General features: G+C 48.9%; 2 protein-coding genes across 14 annotated transcripts in view; both read left to right on the forward strand.

Annotated features, from left to right (window-relative positions):
* ARCN1 (archain 1) overlaps positions 1-9,352 on the forward strand; it is a 30,475-nt gene extending 21,123 nt beyond the window's left edge. Inside the window, exons 7-10 of the mRNA XM_055306349.1 lie at positions 565-712; positions 1,226-1,334; positions 4,431-4,635; positions 7,598-9,352. Of these exons, the coding sequence (XP_055162324.1) occupies positions 565-712; positions 1,226-1,334; positions 4,431-4,635; positions 7,598-7,687 (552 nt within the window). The 3' untranslated portion in view covers positions 7,688-9,352. The remainder of the gene's footprint in view (positions 1-564; positions 713-1,225; positions 1,335-4,430; positions 4,636-7,597) is intronic.
* A 3,518-nt stretch (positions 9,353-12,870) lies between these two features.
* The window catches only part of PHLDB1 (pleckstrin homology like domain family B member 1), a 46,477-nt gene continuing 41,178 nt past the window's right edge, over positions 12,871-18,169 (forward strand). For 2 of the 13 annotated variants that reach the window (XM_055304627.1, XM_055304628.1), the window contains exon 1: positions 15,875-16,068. In XM_055304627.1, coding sequence (XP_055160602.1) covers positions 16,024-16,068 — 45 coding nt within the window. In that variant the 5' untranslated portion in view covers positions 15,875-16,023. Of the gene's footprint in view, positions 13,096-13,994; positions 14,103-15,874; positions 16,069-18,169 lie in introns of those variants that run through there. The other 11 variants (XM_055304629.1, XM_055304636.1, XM_055304633.1 and 8 more) reach the window with 10 other exon arrangements.

Below are 18,169 nucleotides of genomic sequence, written 5' to 3' on the forward strand. Positions count from 1 at the left end.
AACAAAATGCCTTGGAATTAAAATTATTTTTTTAATTACTATTTTTTTAAAAGATTTATTTATTTTAGAGCATGCAGGGGGTGGGGTGGGAAGGAGGGACAGAAGGAGAGAGAGAATGTCAAGCAGACTTCCCCGTGGAGCACAGAGCCCAATGCAAGGTGAGATCCCATGACCCCAAGATCATGACCAGAGCCGAAATCAAGTTGGCCGCTCAACCAACTGAGCCACCCTGGTGCTCCAAATTACTATTTTTTTTTAATGTCTTAAATCTTTTTAAGTCTTTAAAGAAGTCTTTCTTCAAATGAAAAGGAATTGGCATTTCTTAGGTACTCTATTTTATTTTTATTTATTTTTTTAAGGATTTTACTTTTAAGTAATTTCTACACCCAACATGGGCCTTGAACTCACAATCCCTAGATCAACAGTTGTATGCTCCACTGCCACCTAAGCCAGCCAGGCGCCCTGTGGTACTCTATTTTAGGTGTTTAGATTATGGGCCAGGTAAGACCAGAGTTAGTTTATTATCATGCTTGAACCTCAGTTTTCTTTTTCTTCTCATTTCAGACCCATCCAAATGTGGATAAAAAACTTTTCACTGCAGAATCTCTAATTGGCTTGAAGAATCCGGAGAAGTCATTTCCAGTCAACAGTGATGTAGGGGTGCTAAAGTGGAGACTACAGACCACAGAAGAATCTTTTATTCCACTGACAAGTAAGTGCTTCTGGCCAGTCCCACTAAGCTAGTCTGTACTAAGAACTAGAAATAGCTCTGGCTTGTACATGCTTATCTTCACTGCCATAGCAAAATTCTTTTTGACAAAATGACTTTCTTTCAAAATGGACTTGGTGCTGCATTTTGTATATTTTAAATATGAACGTTCATTTTTTTTTTTTAAGATTTTATTTATTTATTCATGAGAGACACAGAGAGAGAGGCGGAGACGCAGGCAGAGGGAAAAGCAGGCTCCATGCTGGAAGCCCAACGTGGGACTCAATCCCGGGTCTCCAGGATCACACCCTGGGTTGAAGACGGTGCTAAACCACTGGGCCACCAGGGCTGCCCTGAACGTTCATTTTTAATATCTTTAATTTTTAACCTTATTTATAGTAGTTTATATTAAGATGTTTAAGGCCTGCAGCTAGCTGTCAGCTTTGACTTACCATGTTAAATTTTCTTAACTCTTTTTCTAGTATTTGAATATTCCTGTTTTGCTTTTCTTCTCAGTTAACTGCTGGCCCTCAGAGAGTGGAAATGGCTGTGATGTCAACATAGAATATGAGCTACAAGAAGATAATTTGGAACTGAATGATGTGATTATCACCATCCCACTCCCGTAAGTGGCATCCCCCACATAATCTTTTTCTTTCTTTCTATTTTTTTTTTTTTTCTTTTCTGTACTGGGCTTATAGAACTAGCTTTTTGGAGCTTGTTTTAGAGGCAGCACTTAGTTGGTCATCCATTTTAAAATATCTGCTTTTTAAGGTCATTTATAATAAAAGAAACCAGTTAGATAAATCCACAGTATTAAATACTTCCACTCATATGACATTGGAAAAGGTAATACTCTTGGAACAGAAATCAGGAGGTAGAGAGGAAGGCAATTGACTGCAACAGGGCACAAGGGAGAATGGTGGAAGTTCTGTGACTTGACTGCGATGATGTTTATAAGATTACATACAAAGTGCATTGAGCTGTATCTTCTAAAATGAGTGGATTTTGCTGTGTTTAAAGCCAACTCAAACAAAGCCAGTTGTAGTTGTAGAGCTGTTTTCAGATGTTGGGCCTCTGTTCTTGTAGTAATGAAGACTTCCAGAAGGAGGAGCCACTTCTCAGTCAAAAAGAAAGGTCTTGGTTTTGTTTTGCAACTCAGAAATTGAATCTGTCAGTCTGAATTTTTCTTTTACTTGGCTCTCTGAACTTTCATCTAAAGATGAGAGTATGTTTTGTTTTTAATAATTTATTTACTTAAAAAAAATAATAATTTATTTACTTATTCATGAGGGACACAGAGGCAGGACACAGGCAGAGAGAGAAGCCGGCACCATGCAGGGAGCCAGATGTGGGATGTGATCCTGGAGTCCCGGGATCACACCCTGAGGCAAAGGCAGACAGACACTCAACTGCTGAGCCACTCAGGCATCCTGAGATTATGTTTTTAGGGTAATTATTGATTCTTGCTGGAGCACATATTTACATTCATTTTCATAAGTTTTCTAACAGTTTTATTGAGTATAATTGACAGAGTAAGCTACATGTATTTAAGTTGTACAATTTGATAAGTTTTGACATGTATGCACCTGTGAAACCATCACCACAATTAAGATAGTGAAAATGTCCCTCACCCCTAGAAAATCAGTTCCAAAACCTTTTTATTTTTAGGTCCAGTAACTTTTTAATATATGCTTAAGTGACCTACTTTCTAGGGTCATCTGGAAATACTGTTGCCCTGAAGTTTCTCTCACTAGCACTTCCAGTGAGTGTGCTCTATTATATCAGTAGTGAGGCCAGCTCCTCTCCTCTTTCTCTCACTACCTGCCCCCATGATTAAGTACAGGGTGTAATCCTGAACCCCCAGTAAATGTATTCTTGGTGTATCTTAACTGTTACACTGTTTAGTTATTAATGCAGAGAAAATGGTTTTAATTTAATTGGTAGTTTTGTTTCCTTTTTGATAATTCATTTTTTTTTTGATAATTCATTTAAAAAAATTTTTTTTCCTTTTAAATTTTTTTCCCTTTTTGATAATTCAAACGCTTACACGGCCAGGTTTGGTTTTTAGTAATTCATTTCCATTTAAAAAACGTTTTATTACCAATCTCTCCTTTATTGGAGTGACTGTCTTAATTCTTCATAGCTTGGTTATTCTTTCAGAATAATAGATGGCTGCCTTGAACCACTGTAGGACTTGGGTGTTGGTGACAGGTGTGGGTTTTGTTTTCAAGATTTATTTTACTAGACTATTTTTAGGATGCCACAATTTTTAGGCTTCTCCATTTACCCTATAATTGTGGTTATGGTGGTTTCCTGTGTCTTAGTTCAATTTTGCAAGTCTCCAGAAGAGACCCTTACACAACATTTTACCCTTTTGTCTAGAACTGATCATTTGAGAGATCAGAGTCGGAATTGGAACACAGAGCAGAAAGAAGAAACACATATACAACTGGGACCATAAAATTGATAGGGAAGAGCTGCTCATGTTATATCACTGTTAAATTCTTTTCTTTGTCTTTCTTTATTTACTCTGCCCCTAATAGAAGCACTGAATGGCACTGGTGAATGAAAAGATGGTAAATTTGCAATGTCTAGGAGAGGGTGATACTGCCTATTAGCCATGTGTGAGGGTGCAAAGTACATCCTAACTAGCCCTGGTTCTCTGGTAGATTAAGGACAGCCATGTGTCTCTTTGTCCCATCATGTTCACTCTCTGGGCAGGAGTGATCATGTTTTCACTTATCACTAAAAGTTGACTTACTGGATTGTAAATCAGATCCACCAGCATCAACTACAGGTTTTGAAACTTTTTAAAGATTTTATTCATTTAGGGATGCCTGGGTGGCTCAGTGGTTGAGCGTCTGCCTTTGGCTCAGGGCATGATCCCAGAGTCCCGGGATTGAGTTCTGCATTAGGCTCCCTGAATGGAGCCTGCTTCTCCCTCTGCCTGTGTCTCTGCCTCTCTCCCTATGTCTCTCTCATGAATAAAATCTTAAAAAAAAAAAAAAAGATTTTATTATTTATTTGAGAGAGAGATAGCACAAGCAGGGTGGAGAGGGAGAAGCAGGCTCCCCACCGAGCTGGGAGCCTGACATGGGGCTTGATTCCAAGACTCTGGGATTATGACCTGAGCTCAAGGCAGACACTTAACTGATTGAGCCACTCAGGCACCCCTTGGTTTTGAAACATTCTAAAATCTTTTGAAGACATCTTCTCAAAGGCCCAAATTCATTTCCATTCTAAATAACCACATAATAGTATATAAGTTTTTATTTTTTTATTTTTATTTTTTGTATATAAGGTTTTGTATCACTACTATCAACCTGTTTCCCCCCACTGACCTATAAAGAGAGCTGCGTTATGTTAAAATTCCGTCTTGATAAGGCAGCAAACCCTTGCTGCAGGATTTTTGTAGATATATCCCACTTCTCACATTTGTCAGTCTTAGTCCCCTGCTAGGTCCAGATCTAACCCACAAACTGAAGCAGCCCATGATATATCTGGTTGTGTGTATCTTATGTATAAAGCAGTGAGTGAGAGCCTTAGTCCAGGCGCTAGGACTTTTTTTGATCCTTGAAGTTGTTAGGGAGCCTCATTTTTTCTAGGACTCTGAAAATGGGCTGAATTTGAGAAGCATGATCAAATTTGGGGCTAATTTTCCTTGGCAGAGTATTGCAGCTCTGGACAGCTCAGGTGACACAGGTATTTCTCTTCACAGATCTGGCGTGGGCGCACCGGTGATTGGGGAGATTGATGGTGAGTATCGACACGACAGCCGGCGAAATACCTTGGAGTGGTGTCTGCCAGTGATTGATGCCAAAAATAAGAGCGGCAGCCTTGAGTTCAGCATTGCTGGGCAGCCCAACGACTTCTTCCCTGTTCAAGTCTCCTTCATCTCCAAAAGAAACTACTGTAACATACAGGTATCCCCTTTTAATAGAGAGCACATATGGGGAAAGCGGTAGGATGGATGCCAGATAAACAAATGGCATCAAAAATCAGAAAAGCTGGGATGCCTGGCTGGTTCAGTCCATATAGCATGTGACTCTGGATCTCACGATTGTGAGTTCAAGTCCTATCTTGGCCTAGAACTTACTTTAAAGAGAAAAAAATCAGAAAAGCTGGTATTCCATGTGGATTCCATTATTGATTCTCATTGTATGATTTTGGTTTCAGTTCCTCTCCTGCTTTAACTCAGTTTTCCTCTCTAGATTGGTAAAGAAATGGAATATGAATACATATAACAGTCTTTTTGTATTGTGCAAGATTTATCTTAGTTGCCTGTTTTTTAAATTAATTTCATACATATTATTTTTTAAAGATTTTATTTATTCATGAGAAACACAGAGAGAAAGAGGCAGAGACACAGGCAGAAGGAGAAACAGGCTCCTTGCAAGAAGCCTGATGCGGGACTTGATCCCAGGACCCCCAAGTGAAAGCAGACGCTCAACTGCTGAGCCACCCAAGGGTCCCAATTTCATACAATTTAAAAGCCGTGTACCAAAACAACCAATCCATGGTTTTCTAATGCCTTTTTAAAAATTATTTTTCAGGACGCCTGGGTAGCTCAGCGGTTGAGCACTTGCCTTTGGCCCAGGGCACGATCCTGGAGTCCCAGGATCGAGTCCCACATCAGGCTCCTTGCATGGAACCTGCTTATGTCCCTGCCTCTCTCCCTGTGTCTCTCATGAATAAATAAATAAAATCTTTTTTAAAATAATATTTTTTTTCATTTATTATTTTTATTTTTTATTTAGTAATGCCTTTTATGTCACTTGGTTCGAACCCAGGAAATTAATTAATTAATTAATTTGAGAGAAAGAGATAGCAGAAGTAGGGAGAGGGAAGAGAAGCAGACTCCCCACTGAGCATGGAGCCTGATCTGGTGTGTGGCTCAATCCCAGGACCCTGAGATAACCTGAGCTGAAGGCAGATGCTCATCTGACTGAGCCACCTAGGTGCCCCAAGAAAGTTTTTTACTTGGCAGGCAAAATTGTTTCCCTGCAAAAGTGATTCTAATACAAATGGATATAATATTTGGATTATTTGGGGGGCACCTGGGTGGCTCAATCGGTTAAGTGTCCAACTCTTGGTTTCAGCTCAGATCATGGTCTCAGTTGTGGGACTGAGCCACACATTGAGCTCCACGATCAGCACGAAGTCTGCTTGTCCTTCTCCCTCTGCTCCTCCCTCTGCTTGCTCACACGTGCTTGCGCGTGCTCCCTCTCTCTCTCATAAATAAATATCTTTTAAAAACCCTCAATAATAAAAAGCCTCACTATTTGGATTATTTATGTTACAACTTCCCTTCATTAATACAGATAATCATGAGCCAGTTCTGTTGTAGACCTTGTCCTTTAGATAAGCAAAGAAATGGAAATTTGTGAACTGATTCTTTAGATCATTATTTTTTCTTTTTTTTTTTTTTTTTAAAGATTTTCTGTATTTATTCATAAGAGACAGAGAGAGAGGGAGAGGGAGAGGGAGAGGCGGGCTCCAGGCAGGGAGCCCGATATGGACTCGATCCCGGGACTCCAGGATCACTCCCTGGGCTGAAGGGAGGCGCTCAACTGCTGAGCCACCCAGGTGTCCCTAGATCATTATTTTTACTCATTGTTTCTCTAGTTTTTGAAGTTGCATTACAAGGACCCAATTTATATGGTCATTTTCCCTTCTGACTTGTTGATTTGCTTGTTGTTGTGGCCCTATCTTATCTTCCCAGATGGTTTCTATCTCTCCTGTAAGTGCTTAGGCGGTTACAGTTTCCTTCCTCTGCGGGATAATTCCAAAAAGCAGTTTTCTCTCCACTCTCAATTATTGGCATAAGCCCATCAATATTGGGAGCATGGGATTGAACACAAGACATGACATAGAAATGGGTACATTGGGGATCCCTGGGTGGCGCAGCGGTTTGGCGCCTGCCTTTGGCCCAGGGCACGATCCTGGAGACCCAGGATCGAATCCCGCGTCGGGCTCCCGGTGCATGGAGCCTGCTTCTCCCTCTGCCTATGTCTCTGCCTCTCTCTCTCTCTCTGTGTGACTATCATAAATAAATAAATAAATAAATAAAAGAAAGAAATGGGTACATTTTCTTGTTTGGGACTATTGGAAGAGTAGGACTCTCTGAAAACCTCATTAGAAACTATAATCAGTGGTTGAAGCATTGTGTTGATGCCATTATAAGCCCTAATATTATAGGTAATTTATTAAATCAGACATTTGTTTATTTATTTATTTTTAATTTTTATTTATTTATGATAGTCACAGAGAGAGAGAGAGGCAGAGACACAGGCAGAGGGAGAAGCAGGCTCCATGCACCGGGAGCCCAACGTGGGATTCGATCCGGGGTCTCCCGGATCGCGCCCTGGGCCAAAGGCAGGCGCCAAACCGCTGCGCCACCAAGGGATCCCTAAATCAGACATTTATAAGAAAAAGAAAAGATAAGATCTCATAGAAGGACCCAGCCATATCTAGAAAATAAGTGATAGAGCAGCTTAGAGAGCAAATTAGGCAAATGACATTGAAGAGTTAGAATATTGCATTTTGGGTCAAAATACTAATTGATCAGTCTGATAAAATGTCTTTGAACTTCGCAGTTTTATGGGGCGCGAGCTGGGTAGTGGCCACTCATTCTAGATCTTTTACTTGATACTACTCTATGTCTTATGCTAACAGTTGTCTTTTCTGTCTAGAAATAAGCTAATCATGTTGGTGGGGAAGAGTGATGCTGTAAGCTACAATTGTGAATTGAACTTTTTTAGTGTTTTTGAGTTATTTTTAATACTGCTTTAAGGGAATTTGATCTGTTCTGTCCTGAGAATTTAGTCAGCACCTTAGAGACTCACTCTCCTCCTGCTTTACCTCACTCTCTGTTTGTTTCCCTAGGTTACCAAAGTGACCCAGGTAGATGGAAATAGCCCCGTAAGGTTTTCCACAGAGACCACTTTCCTGGTGGATAAGTATGAAATCCTGTAATTCCAAGAAGAGGGAACTGGAAAGGAAAATTTTCAAATTAATAAAGAAGAAGCCAACAGTGGCTGAAGAGTTTTTTCCAAATCTACAAGCCATTGGAGACCCTTTTTTCTGGTACAGTGCACGATTCTCTGCGTGCAAGGACCCTCAACTCACCCTCAGTGTTCAAGTGTCACAGAGACATTCTTTGGCAAAGAAAGACACAAACATAAAGGGAAAGGCTGCTGATTTCTTTGGCACATTTTACTGGCCAGCAGGAAAGCAGGCTCTCCAGAACCACCCCCCCCCCCCAGTTAAATAATTTCTCTACCTTCGTCTTGTTATTGCTCCTTTGTTTTAATCCCTGAACATAGTTACATTTCATACTAGTTTTTAAATTTTTTCCTCTGCAAATTTTAATCTTTCATACTTCTTTCCTTTACCTTCAGTTTTTCTCTTTCTCTATACCTTCAGTCAAGCACTGGGATCATCCGTATATAGATAGTGTGTTTGGCACTCCTGGGAACTGGTTGATCTAATCCATCCTCGATCTTTGGACTATACAGGTGAACTGCTTCAGTGGGTTGAGGTCTAGGAAGTGAACAAATAAGGATGTGCTTTGTCCTTGTCCTATGTCCACTCATTCCTCCATTCCTTTTCACATTGTTTCCTTCCAGTCATGTCCCTCCAGTGTAGAACAGTACTGTGAATCCCACTCGTGCCACTAATAAAGACCGCTGAGAAGCAGCTTTCAGATGGCACAGCCTCCACTTGCAAGATGCCTGAGAGGCGAATGGTAATGTCTAGTGAGGGCTTTCACATCCACCAGTAATCCTGTCTGCTGCTGGTGCTGCCCACATTTCTGTTTCTTTACACTTTGGGTATTTCAGCTAATACATAAGAGTTCATGGTCTTTGTCATCCATTCACATGTCCTTGAATTTACCATCTCCTTCCTGACTCTTCTCTGTGTTCTCAGTCCTTTCCTCTTTCTCGGTCTTTGAAGTCCTTCCTTTCCGGCCCTCAAGCCTTTTTTGTTGGGTGTCCTTGTGCCCCATCTCATCCATGACTTGTGCAACGGAGAAAGCTACACCAGCCAGCCCAGCATCGGCTTTCTGATCCAGTATTGCACTTGGTAGGGTTGCTGGGGCTGCTGCTAGGCCACAGCACCAGGCTGGGGTTGGGGGAGAGGCAGATGGCTAGGTGACCTGCTGCACTTCCAGCTGGCTGGAGAGTACCACTCCCACTTGGGACAACATCAGGCCTCCCCTGCAGTGTACTGTCCTCAAAGCAGAGCAGTCACACAGGTGGCCGTGGGCGGAATTGTTTGCCAAAGAAATTTCTGGCCTTTCCCTTTCCCTTAACTGCATCAGGGAAGAATCCTTATCTCTGGCTTGGTTTCCACATAAGGTTTTTTTGAGGAAGGGGACTGGGATAAGAAATCTGTCATGTAGTTAAGTAGGCAAGAAATCTTATTAATCCAATTTTGTTTGAAAGTTGCTTGTCCATATGATTTTTTTTAAAGTTGTTTAGTTTCACAACTTTTTTTTTTTTTTCTGAAATTACTTTTGGGGTAATATTTAAAATGAGAGACATTTTGTAACCCTGTAAAATACATAGGGAATATAACATTCCAGTGTACACAAAGAAGGAAAATTCTTTAATCAAATAAAGAGTATTATAAAATGAATGTTTATTAGACTCTTGACTCTCATACTTTGGTATCTGCTGTTTCAAGATGATGTAACAGGATCTAAGTTTAAAAATTAATGATATGTTTTTTTTTAAGAGAAAATAATCTCTGGGAGTATTCATTGCCTTTCCCTCCTTGTGTATTCTTGTTTGAGCATGCACATGTACACATGCACTCCAGACACTGGTACTTTTTGAATTTGATGCTACTTCTAGACTTTTATTTTTTATTTATTTATTTTTTTAATTCATGAGACACAGAGAAAGAGGCAGAGACATAGGCAGAGGGAGAAGCAGGCTCTGTGTAGGGAGCCCAGTGTGGGACTCAATCCCGGGACTCGAGGATCATGTCCTGAGCCAAAGGCAGACCCTTTAACCACTGAGCCACCCAGGCATCCCCAGACTTTTGGTCTTAATTTTGTCAGGGCAATTGTAGAATCAGAAATATGAGGCTTCATCTGTAAAGAATAACAATGATTGGTGAGATTTCAGAGCATTCTCTTCCCCATTAGAACAACAGTGGTAAGTAAATGATCCTGGGGTGAGGGATGGATGCTTGCGGAGTTTTGATAGTCTCCTCAGCAAAGACTCCATCCTTACTTTCTTTTTATTTAACTTAAACTATTGAATGTCAACAAATTCTTTGGAAGACAAATTACTCTCTGTAATGAATAGTAAGTGTCTGAGAATGATAAAGTTTTATCTTCATGGGGAAAGCCAAGACTTTGAATTTTTTTTTTCCTTAAGAGAAATACAAAGTATCTGGTCTGTGTTGCTGAAGTGTGGCTTGGCTCTCTGAGACTGTAACCTTAATCCAGTGAAGCACACCAGAACCATGCCACACCCCGACTGGCAGCTAATCCCTCCACGGCATCAAGTGGACTTTTTGTTGGTCTCTTGTGAGGGAGACTAACAAAATAATTAGCTCTGACTGAGCATTCTGTTGAATGTAGGAGGTTTGTGGTTCCTGCTTTGAATTAATTCCACACAGAGGAGGTAGGGAACATACCTTGTGGTCAGGAATTCCCTTTTAAAAAGATCTGTTACTCATCTACTCCCAGTAGTTCCAAACCCCCAGATCTATCAACCCGTGCATCTCTGACACAGGAAGCTTTGCCCTTAATGTGAAGTTGTTCACACTGAGTAGCAACTGAGCGATTTCCAGAGTTGATATAGAGTAGCTTTTTAAAACAGTTCACATCTGGTCGGGCCGGGCCCATTGGAAGAAGAGGAAAATAGAAAAAGCCCCCATCCTCAAGATTAAAGTCTAGGGGCACCTGGGCGGCTCAGTGGTTGAGCGTCTGCTTTTGCCTTAGGTCGTGGTCCTGGGGTCTTGGGATCGAATTACACATCAGGCTCCTCATGGGGAGCGTGCTTCTCTCTCTACCTAGGTCTCTGCCTCTCTCTGTGTCTCTTATGAATAAATAAATAAAAGATTAAAGTCTAACCAGAAGCAATTGGCTGTACCTACTTAGACTTTTTTCCTAAAGTAGACAAGTGTTTTCTACAGCTGATGATAGCAGAGGTGTCTGTCTTGTAGGCTTCAGAGGAGTCTCTCAAAAGCAAAAACTCCACTCTCCTCTACTATGCACATCTCAGGGCACCCATTCTCCCTCTATTCCCTCTTCCTCCTTTGGTAAATCTATTTGCAGCTATAGAGCTTTGAAACTCTTAGAGGCTCCACAAGTAATTGGTTGCCGTTCATTGCTCTTACCCAGGGTTAGGAAGCATCTCTACAAGTGTCGGTCTCATGTCTTACCCTCTGGGGTTAGGGGTTTACATGGAGGCAAACCTTTAGGAAGACAATACTACCAACACAAGAGGTCAAGCAACTGGGCAGTTTTCACAAGCTTGGATCACTGGGGAGTGATCCCCCCTCCCACTCCCCCACCCGCCATAGACAGGGTTTTGGCCTTGCTGTTCACAGGGCAGGGGCTAAATGGTTCTTTAGGGCTTAGTCCAATTCTCAAAAGCTCCCATAAGCATACCCTGTGTGATCAGGTTGGTAACCAAAGGGGCTAGGTGAAAAAGAGGCATTAACAATTTCAAGGCAATTAGGGAAGTGGATCTAGGTCTTGTTTCCCATTATTTGCCCAAATCAGTGCTTGTTCTGATCAGCTCGTAGGAAGGTCCTGAGCCATGGAGGTAGATGAGATCAGTCTTCCCCCCCTTCTCCCTCCCCCGCCCCTCCCCTGCCCTACCCAAAATGCCCACTCAGCTTCTGTGTCTCAGCTTTGGGTCTAAGCCTGGATTGTGCAATTTCTAGAAGCTGAGGAGAGAGCTCCTGCTGAAGAAAGGTTTGAACTTTTTCCCAAGTTGGATGTAGTGAGGAGTTACTTGGCATCATTGCTGCCACGACACCTACACTAATGATGCCTGAGTTCAGGATCCAGAGGGGCCAGAAAGGATAGCTTTAGAAGGTGTGAAGCTACAGGGGTCGCTTGCTGTACTGAGCAATAATCGCCTCCTTCTGGGGCTGGAGGGGGCACGGTTGGAGAGGAGGGACAGAAGTGGGAAATGTGCCTAGGCTAAGGCAGGAGGGACGTGGAAATAGACTCCTGACACTCATAGCCAAGTGCAGAAGGCCTTCAAAAATCCACTCTTCCTTCCACACCCAGCCTTTGCCCTCTCCCCCTGCTTCCACTTCGGAAAGTCTGAAGCATGCTTGGAAAACTGTTTTCTGCTTTCTTCTCTCTTCCTCCCCCTTTCCTGAGCTCCCAGCTGCTCGACCTCTTGCGTAATTGTGAGAGAGCACTGAGTTTTTTGATGGGCTCCAGATGTGCGGCGGGTGGGGGTGGAGGGTGGGGGTGGTAGGTCTGTAGTCCCCTGAGTGCTCTAACTGTGGGAACATAGAGCCTCAACCCAGCAGGATGAGGACATGTTGCACAGAGCCTTTATCATGGGGTCAGCTGGTCCCTGGGTGGGAGGACAGAAGTTGGGTGCTGTTTCAACCCCCTGCCTCAGCATCATCTGCCTGGTGGTAGGCTCCATCATTCCCTGAAATTCCTCCTGACCGAGATGGTAAAGAAGATCTGGGAGTTGTGAAGCAGTTCTGTGAAGAGACTCCGAGGTACCCCAATCAGAGCCCCATCCCTCAAGTGCTGGGTCTTGGCACACAGGATACAATAGTTTTGGCTTTTTCTTTTACCAGAATAGTCCGAAAATTGCTGTTGTGATCTGCCTCATGAAAAGGTGGCCGGAGTCAAAATACTTTCGTGAGCCTCAAACAGTATGAAGAGAAGGAGAATAAGAGGCTTCCTCCCCATCCCCCAAATCCTGAGGCTTCTTGGTACCCACCATGCAGGCTGGAGTGGAGCCTTGCTTGTGACCTCTGTGAGCCACAGCTGCTAACTGCAAAGTGTCTTTCCCCATCCCCCTCCCGTCCACTGCCTGGCTCCAGTCAGCCCCAGCCTCCCGCCCTGGGGGGCCGCTGCTAATGCTGGCCCTGTCAATAAGTGACCAAAGATTCCTGCAGTTCAGCCTCCTGCTGTTCCCGGGTTAGGGAGAGAGGGCACAAACTAAAGCCGCTGAATCAGAACAACATATGTTCATCCCAGAGAGGGCAAATTATCTTCTGCTATCTGCCCCAGCTGGAAGGCGTGGGGGCCTTCTGCTCCCTCATTCAGCGAGGAGGAGTCTCAGAGGATCCTTCTAGGGCAGGTTAAAGAGGTCCAGTCTCCTGAGGTCCATTCCCTAGGGCCTCTCCAGTCAGTCTCCGGGGGCAAGAGCTGGCTTTGCAAGGTAAGGATCCACTGTCTCGCGTTGGATTTCAGGGTGGGGGTTGAGATGACCAAGGGCTTCAACCAGAGGAGCTTCTAGACTCCTCTTAGGTTTTTTAGTCTTTCCTTTTCTCCCTTATTAACCCTCTACTCCTACAGAGGCCCTCACTGACTGCTAAAGGACAGTGTGCTAAATCGTCTGCCTATAGCTTGCCCCCCCAGTTGTATGTAAGTCAGCAGGTGGTGGCAGGGGGGAGCTACATGGACGGGGGCAGGATAGTGATTCAATTCACGTTTCTGTGCTTTACACTTTGCATGGTGCTTTAACATGTCTTATACCTATACTATACTTAGAAAAACATCTGTGAAGCCTGATGTGCAGGATTACCAACCCCACTTACAGCTCTTCACGTCGGGCTTGGAATGGGGTGAGGAGAAGGGGTGACGGGGTAAACCTGGGTACCCTCAGCAGGTATTTTCTGGAGATCTTGAGAGTATGCTGGAGAGCTGCGGACAGGAGGTTCACTGGGAGCCACGGGGGACTCAGGCTTAAAAAGAAGTGGGCGGGTGGGGGGCGAGAGAGTGAGAAATTGTCAAGGACACCCTTTCGGAAGAGCCTTAAGGCCTAGGGGTGGAGGTGGTCGAGGGGAGTCCGCAGGGGAGTCCGAAGGGGAGGAGAGGAGGGAGGAGGGTGTGTGTGTGTGTGTGTGTGTGTGTGTGTGTGTTGACGGTAGCGGAGGGCCCAGCTGCAGAGAGGAACAAAGCGGGCGCTGTGCTGGAGGGGGTGTGGGGGGAGGTGCTGCTATGGGAAAGGGTGGGTGGGGGGACCTTGGGCTCCAGCTCCACAAGGGCGTCTTCTCTGGCTGGCCTGACGGGACGGGGACGGGGGCGGGGACTGGGGGGCGGGACCTGCTCGCTCTCCTCCCACTCCGCGGGCTCCCAGGGAAAAAGCAACAGTGTCCTCCAGAGCCTGAGGCCCCGGCGGCCGAGCCGGCGAAGGGACCGGTGTCCCCCCTCTGCCCCCGCGAGGTAAGGACGCGCTTCCCCCTTGGCCCGCGGGTCTCGCCATTTGCGCAGCTGGGGCTGGATAAGGGGAAGTCCCAGGGCCTGGCGGGAGCCCTCAGATCAGCTCTGGGCAGGGAGCCCCGAGGCAGCCTGGAGGAGGAGGGGGCGCCCCGATGGGTGGCGGGGGGCGGCAGCCGAAAGGGCTTTGTGGGGAGCCGGCTCCGCCGCCTCGCCGCCCGCGGCTGGCTTTGCCCTCCCGAGCCTCGGTCCGCGCAGCCGCCAGAGGGGGCCCTCGCGCTCCACCCCGGCTCGACTCCCCCGCGGGCACCCCGACGGCCGGCCCTGGCCGCACACCTCCCACCCTCCGGCCGCCGGCAGGACGGAGAGCCGAGCGCCAGCGCCGGGGAGGGGCGCCCCTGCGCCATCTCCGCTCGCGTCGGCGCCCGGGCCGGGCCGCCCTGCGGACGAGGAGCGTGTGCGGGTCCGGGAGCGACCCTCGGGCGTGCTCGGGGATGGGAGGCGCGTCCCGGGCGTCCCGAGCCCTCCTCCGAGGCCCCGCATCTTCAGGGGTCCGGGAGGCCGGAGGGGGCGCGCTCAGGGGGAGGGACTCCAGGCTCCCGCCACGCCCGCGGGGTTGGGATCCGAATCCCTAGCGGAGTTCCCCGAGGCGGGGGCTGAGCCCGTCATCCGGGTTCCTCCGGGATGGGGAAGTGCGGGCGGCGGGGCCCGGGGGGCGCGCGGCCCGGCGGGGGACCCGGGGAGCCGGGGCGGGGCCGCATTCTGGGCCCGTTAGCTCAGCCGTCCGGAGGCTCCCGGGCTGACTCATCGGGCGGCTCGCGCACAAACACAGGCTCCCCCCACCCACCCGGGCATCCCACGCGGCGGACGCGCACCGCGCCCGCCCCGCCTCCCCCGCCTCCCCCGCCTCCCCCGCCCGCCGGCGCACGTGCGGCCGCCTTCGCCGCGACCTGGGGCGCGCACCGCGCACGGGGCACCCCCGACCCCCGGCGCCCCCGCGGCGCCCGCCCGCCCGCACGCCCGCCGGCCGCTCACACCCGCACCCCCGTGCGCGCTCAGCCCCTGCAGGCCGCTGCCCCGCGGGGAGCGCGCGGCGTCGGGGCGGCCGCCCCTTCCCCCGGCCGCGCAGACAAGCGGCTCCTTCTCCCTGCCCGGCCGAAGAAAGGCCGCTTGTCCGGCGTCCGCGGCGGGCGGGGCGGCCCAACACTGCGGCCTTGTCCCACCTGGCGGCCCCGGGCAGCACGGGCCCCGGGCCAGCGATGAGCCGCGCCCTGGCGGCAGCCCCCCCCCCCCCCCGCCTCTCCCTGCCTCCAGCCTCCGCTCAGCGCCCCTGCTCTTTGGCCTGCGGTCGCGCCCCAACTTCTGGGCCCCGGCCTGCCTCAGTCTCCCTCCCTGGCTTCCCGCCCCGCGGCTGCCCCCACCCCCGCCCTCTGTGCCGTCTAGGGCTCCCCCTGGCCGTCGTGCCCTTCCCTCGACGGCCTCTCCGTCCTCGGGCGCCCCTTCTCCTTAGTCCCCCAGGCCACCCACTGAGCTGTCCCTCCGTCCCCCGCCCCCGCCCCCCAGCTCTGCGTGCCCCGGGCTGTCTCCCCATCTTCTTACCCCCCCGTGCATCCCCCCACCTCTCATCTTCCCTCAACCCTGTCTCCGTCTTTCATCCAGCCCCCATCCCTGCGTCTCCCTGACGCAGACCCCTGTTCACCCCCCTTGTCAAGTTCTCTCCGCCCCGGCCTGTCCACACCCCTCCCCGTCCCCGTCCCCGTCCCCGTCCCCGCCCTCCGCCCTCCGCGCTCCCGGCCTCAGTTTCCTTCCCGTCCCGACTCCTTCCTCGAGGGCGGATGTGCGTCGGGAGGGCGAGGGCGAAGGCGAAGGCGAAGGCGAAGGCGGGCGGAGAGGGTCCCGGCTCGGCCCGCGGCCTCGGGGCGCGGTCATGCGACGCCCGGGGCGAGGCCTCGGCTGGCGCCCTGGGCCACAGGTGAGGCGGGGGAGCGCCGGAGCGGGACGCCGGGAGGCCCCGGTTTGGAGCCTGGACTCCCGGCAGTGCCTGTTGGCTGCAGACCTTCTCGGGCCTCCCTTCACCCTGATTCGGGTGCCGAGACTCCCGAGCGGCGACGGGCACCCACTCGGCGGAGAGGGCTGGGCGCCGGCCGACCCCGCAGGGCGAGGAGGCCGGAGGGCCGGGCCCAAGCGAGGTCACCCGTGGCGGGGTCCTCCGGGGCGCGGCGGCTCCCAGGCCCCTGCCCCCTGCGCCCCGGGAGGTGCGGGACGGCCACGGAGAGCCCGGGGGACCGCGGCGCCTCCCTGCCGTCCCTCCTCCCCGGAGCCGGCCTCGCGCCGCAGGGGCCTTTTTTTGGCAGCGGGACCGGGCGGGGCGCTCGGAGTGGGTAATTACCGCCGGGGCCGTGGGCAGCCCTGTCCGCGGAAGTGGGTTGGCGGTGGGGCGCTCCCGCGCAGCGCCGCTGGGCCCGGGGGCTCGGGTGGGGTCCGGGGAGAGGGCGCCCCCAGGTGGCCGCGGCGGAGACCCTTTGTCAGGGCGCGCCCGGGAGCTGCCCGCTGGTCCAGGGTATCTTTCCACTTCACCTGGCTTGAGTTTCTGAGCTGGGGCCATACATGTCTACATCTTATCTTCTCTGTCTCTCCCTGCGCCTCTCCTTATCTCTCACTCTCTTGTCACTTTATTATTTCCCTCTCTCCTCTCATCGCTTGTTCCCCATCGATCTTATTCCTTTACAGTCTATCTCCACTTGAAATTCTTTGGTGTAAATAGATTCATTCATTTCTTCCTTCATTCTTCCTTCCTTCCTGAGAGACAGACACAGAGACATAGGCAGAGGGAGAAGCAGGCTCCAGGGTGGGGAGCCCGATGTGGGACTCCATCCCAGGACACCAGGATCATGACCTGAGCAGAAGGCAAATGGTCAACCACTGAGCCACCAAGGTGTCCCTCTTTGGTGTAAATTAATGAACACACCCAAAACTGCCTCACTGGGTGATAGTGACAAATTTGACAGATAAAGGTGAAGTGACTTACTTGTTCTAGATCTTTATTTTTTCTGTTAAGATTTTATTTATTTATTCATGAGACAGAGAGGCAAGAGACACAGGCAGAGGGAGAAGCAGGCTCCCTGCAGGAACCCGGCACCTTCCTGCAGGCTCCCAGGACCCCGGGATCATGACCCGAGCCAAAAGCAGACGCTCAACCACTGAGCCACCCGGGCATCCCTACTAGATCTTAAAGCCCATACTAACACCTGGCATGTTTATGGTGCTTTGCACTTCACAGAGTGTCATTTAACATAATACCTGAATCTCCAATCTCTTTTTTAAAAAAGTGTTATTGAGGTATAATGCATGTATCATCTGATTCACTTAATTGAAGTGTAAGGTCAATGATTTTTAGAATATATTTACAGAGCTGTGCCACCATCATCACAGTTTTGTTTTAGAACAAGTCCATCAGGCCAGAAAGAAATCTTGTGCCCATTTATAGTCACTCCCCATCCTACCCTTAGCCACAGGCAAGCAGTGATCCAATCTTTTGTGAAAAAAAAAATCATTAATTATTCCACTTTTATAGAGAATGACCTGACACTCAGAGAATTTAAGTAACTTGTCCAAGATCTCGCAGCTAATACGTAATAAAGTTAGGGTTAGAATTTAGGGCTCTTGCATCCCGGTCTGAAGGTCTTTCCACTAAACAATGATCCTGCCATTCCTGCACCGTTATTTATTGTTTTATTTTCTTACTCCCGTTTGATGTAAGCTCCCCATTCCTGACCTGCTGTGGCACCTCTCTTCCCTCAGAGAATGCTGAGGGATTTCCCTGAGTGGAAGGAAACAGTGTAGCAGGCTCTCTGACCCTGGAAATTCTTCCCCATGGCCAGATCTCCTGGGGAGATGCCAGGCCAGCTTGGAGCTTGGTGTAGGTTAATGGCCTCTGCCTTCCCTCTTCCCAGGCCAAGTTGGGGTGGGCCCCAGGCCCTATTCCGGTTTCTCTTCCGCCAGCTTGGGTGGACACAGTGACGGACATGATGCCGTCCAGGTCCGGAAAGGGTGGAAGCTGGGAGAGTAAAATT

Source organism: Nyctereutes procyonoides, unplaced genomic scaffold (assembly GCF_905146905.1).
Source record: "Nyctereutes procyonoides isolate TBG_1078 unplaced genomic scaffold, NYPRO_anot_genome, whole genome shotgun sequence".
NCBI classification, from domain to species: domain Eukaryota; kingdom Metazoa; phylum Chordata; class Mammalia; order Carnivora; family Canidae; genus Nyctereutes; species Nyctereutes procyonoides.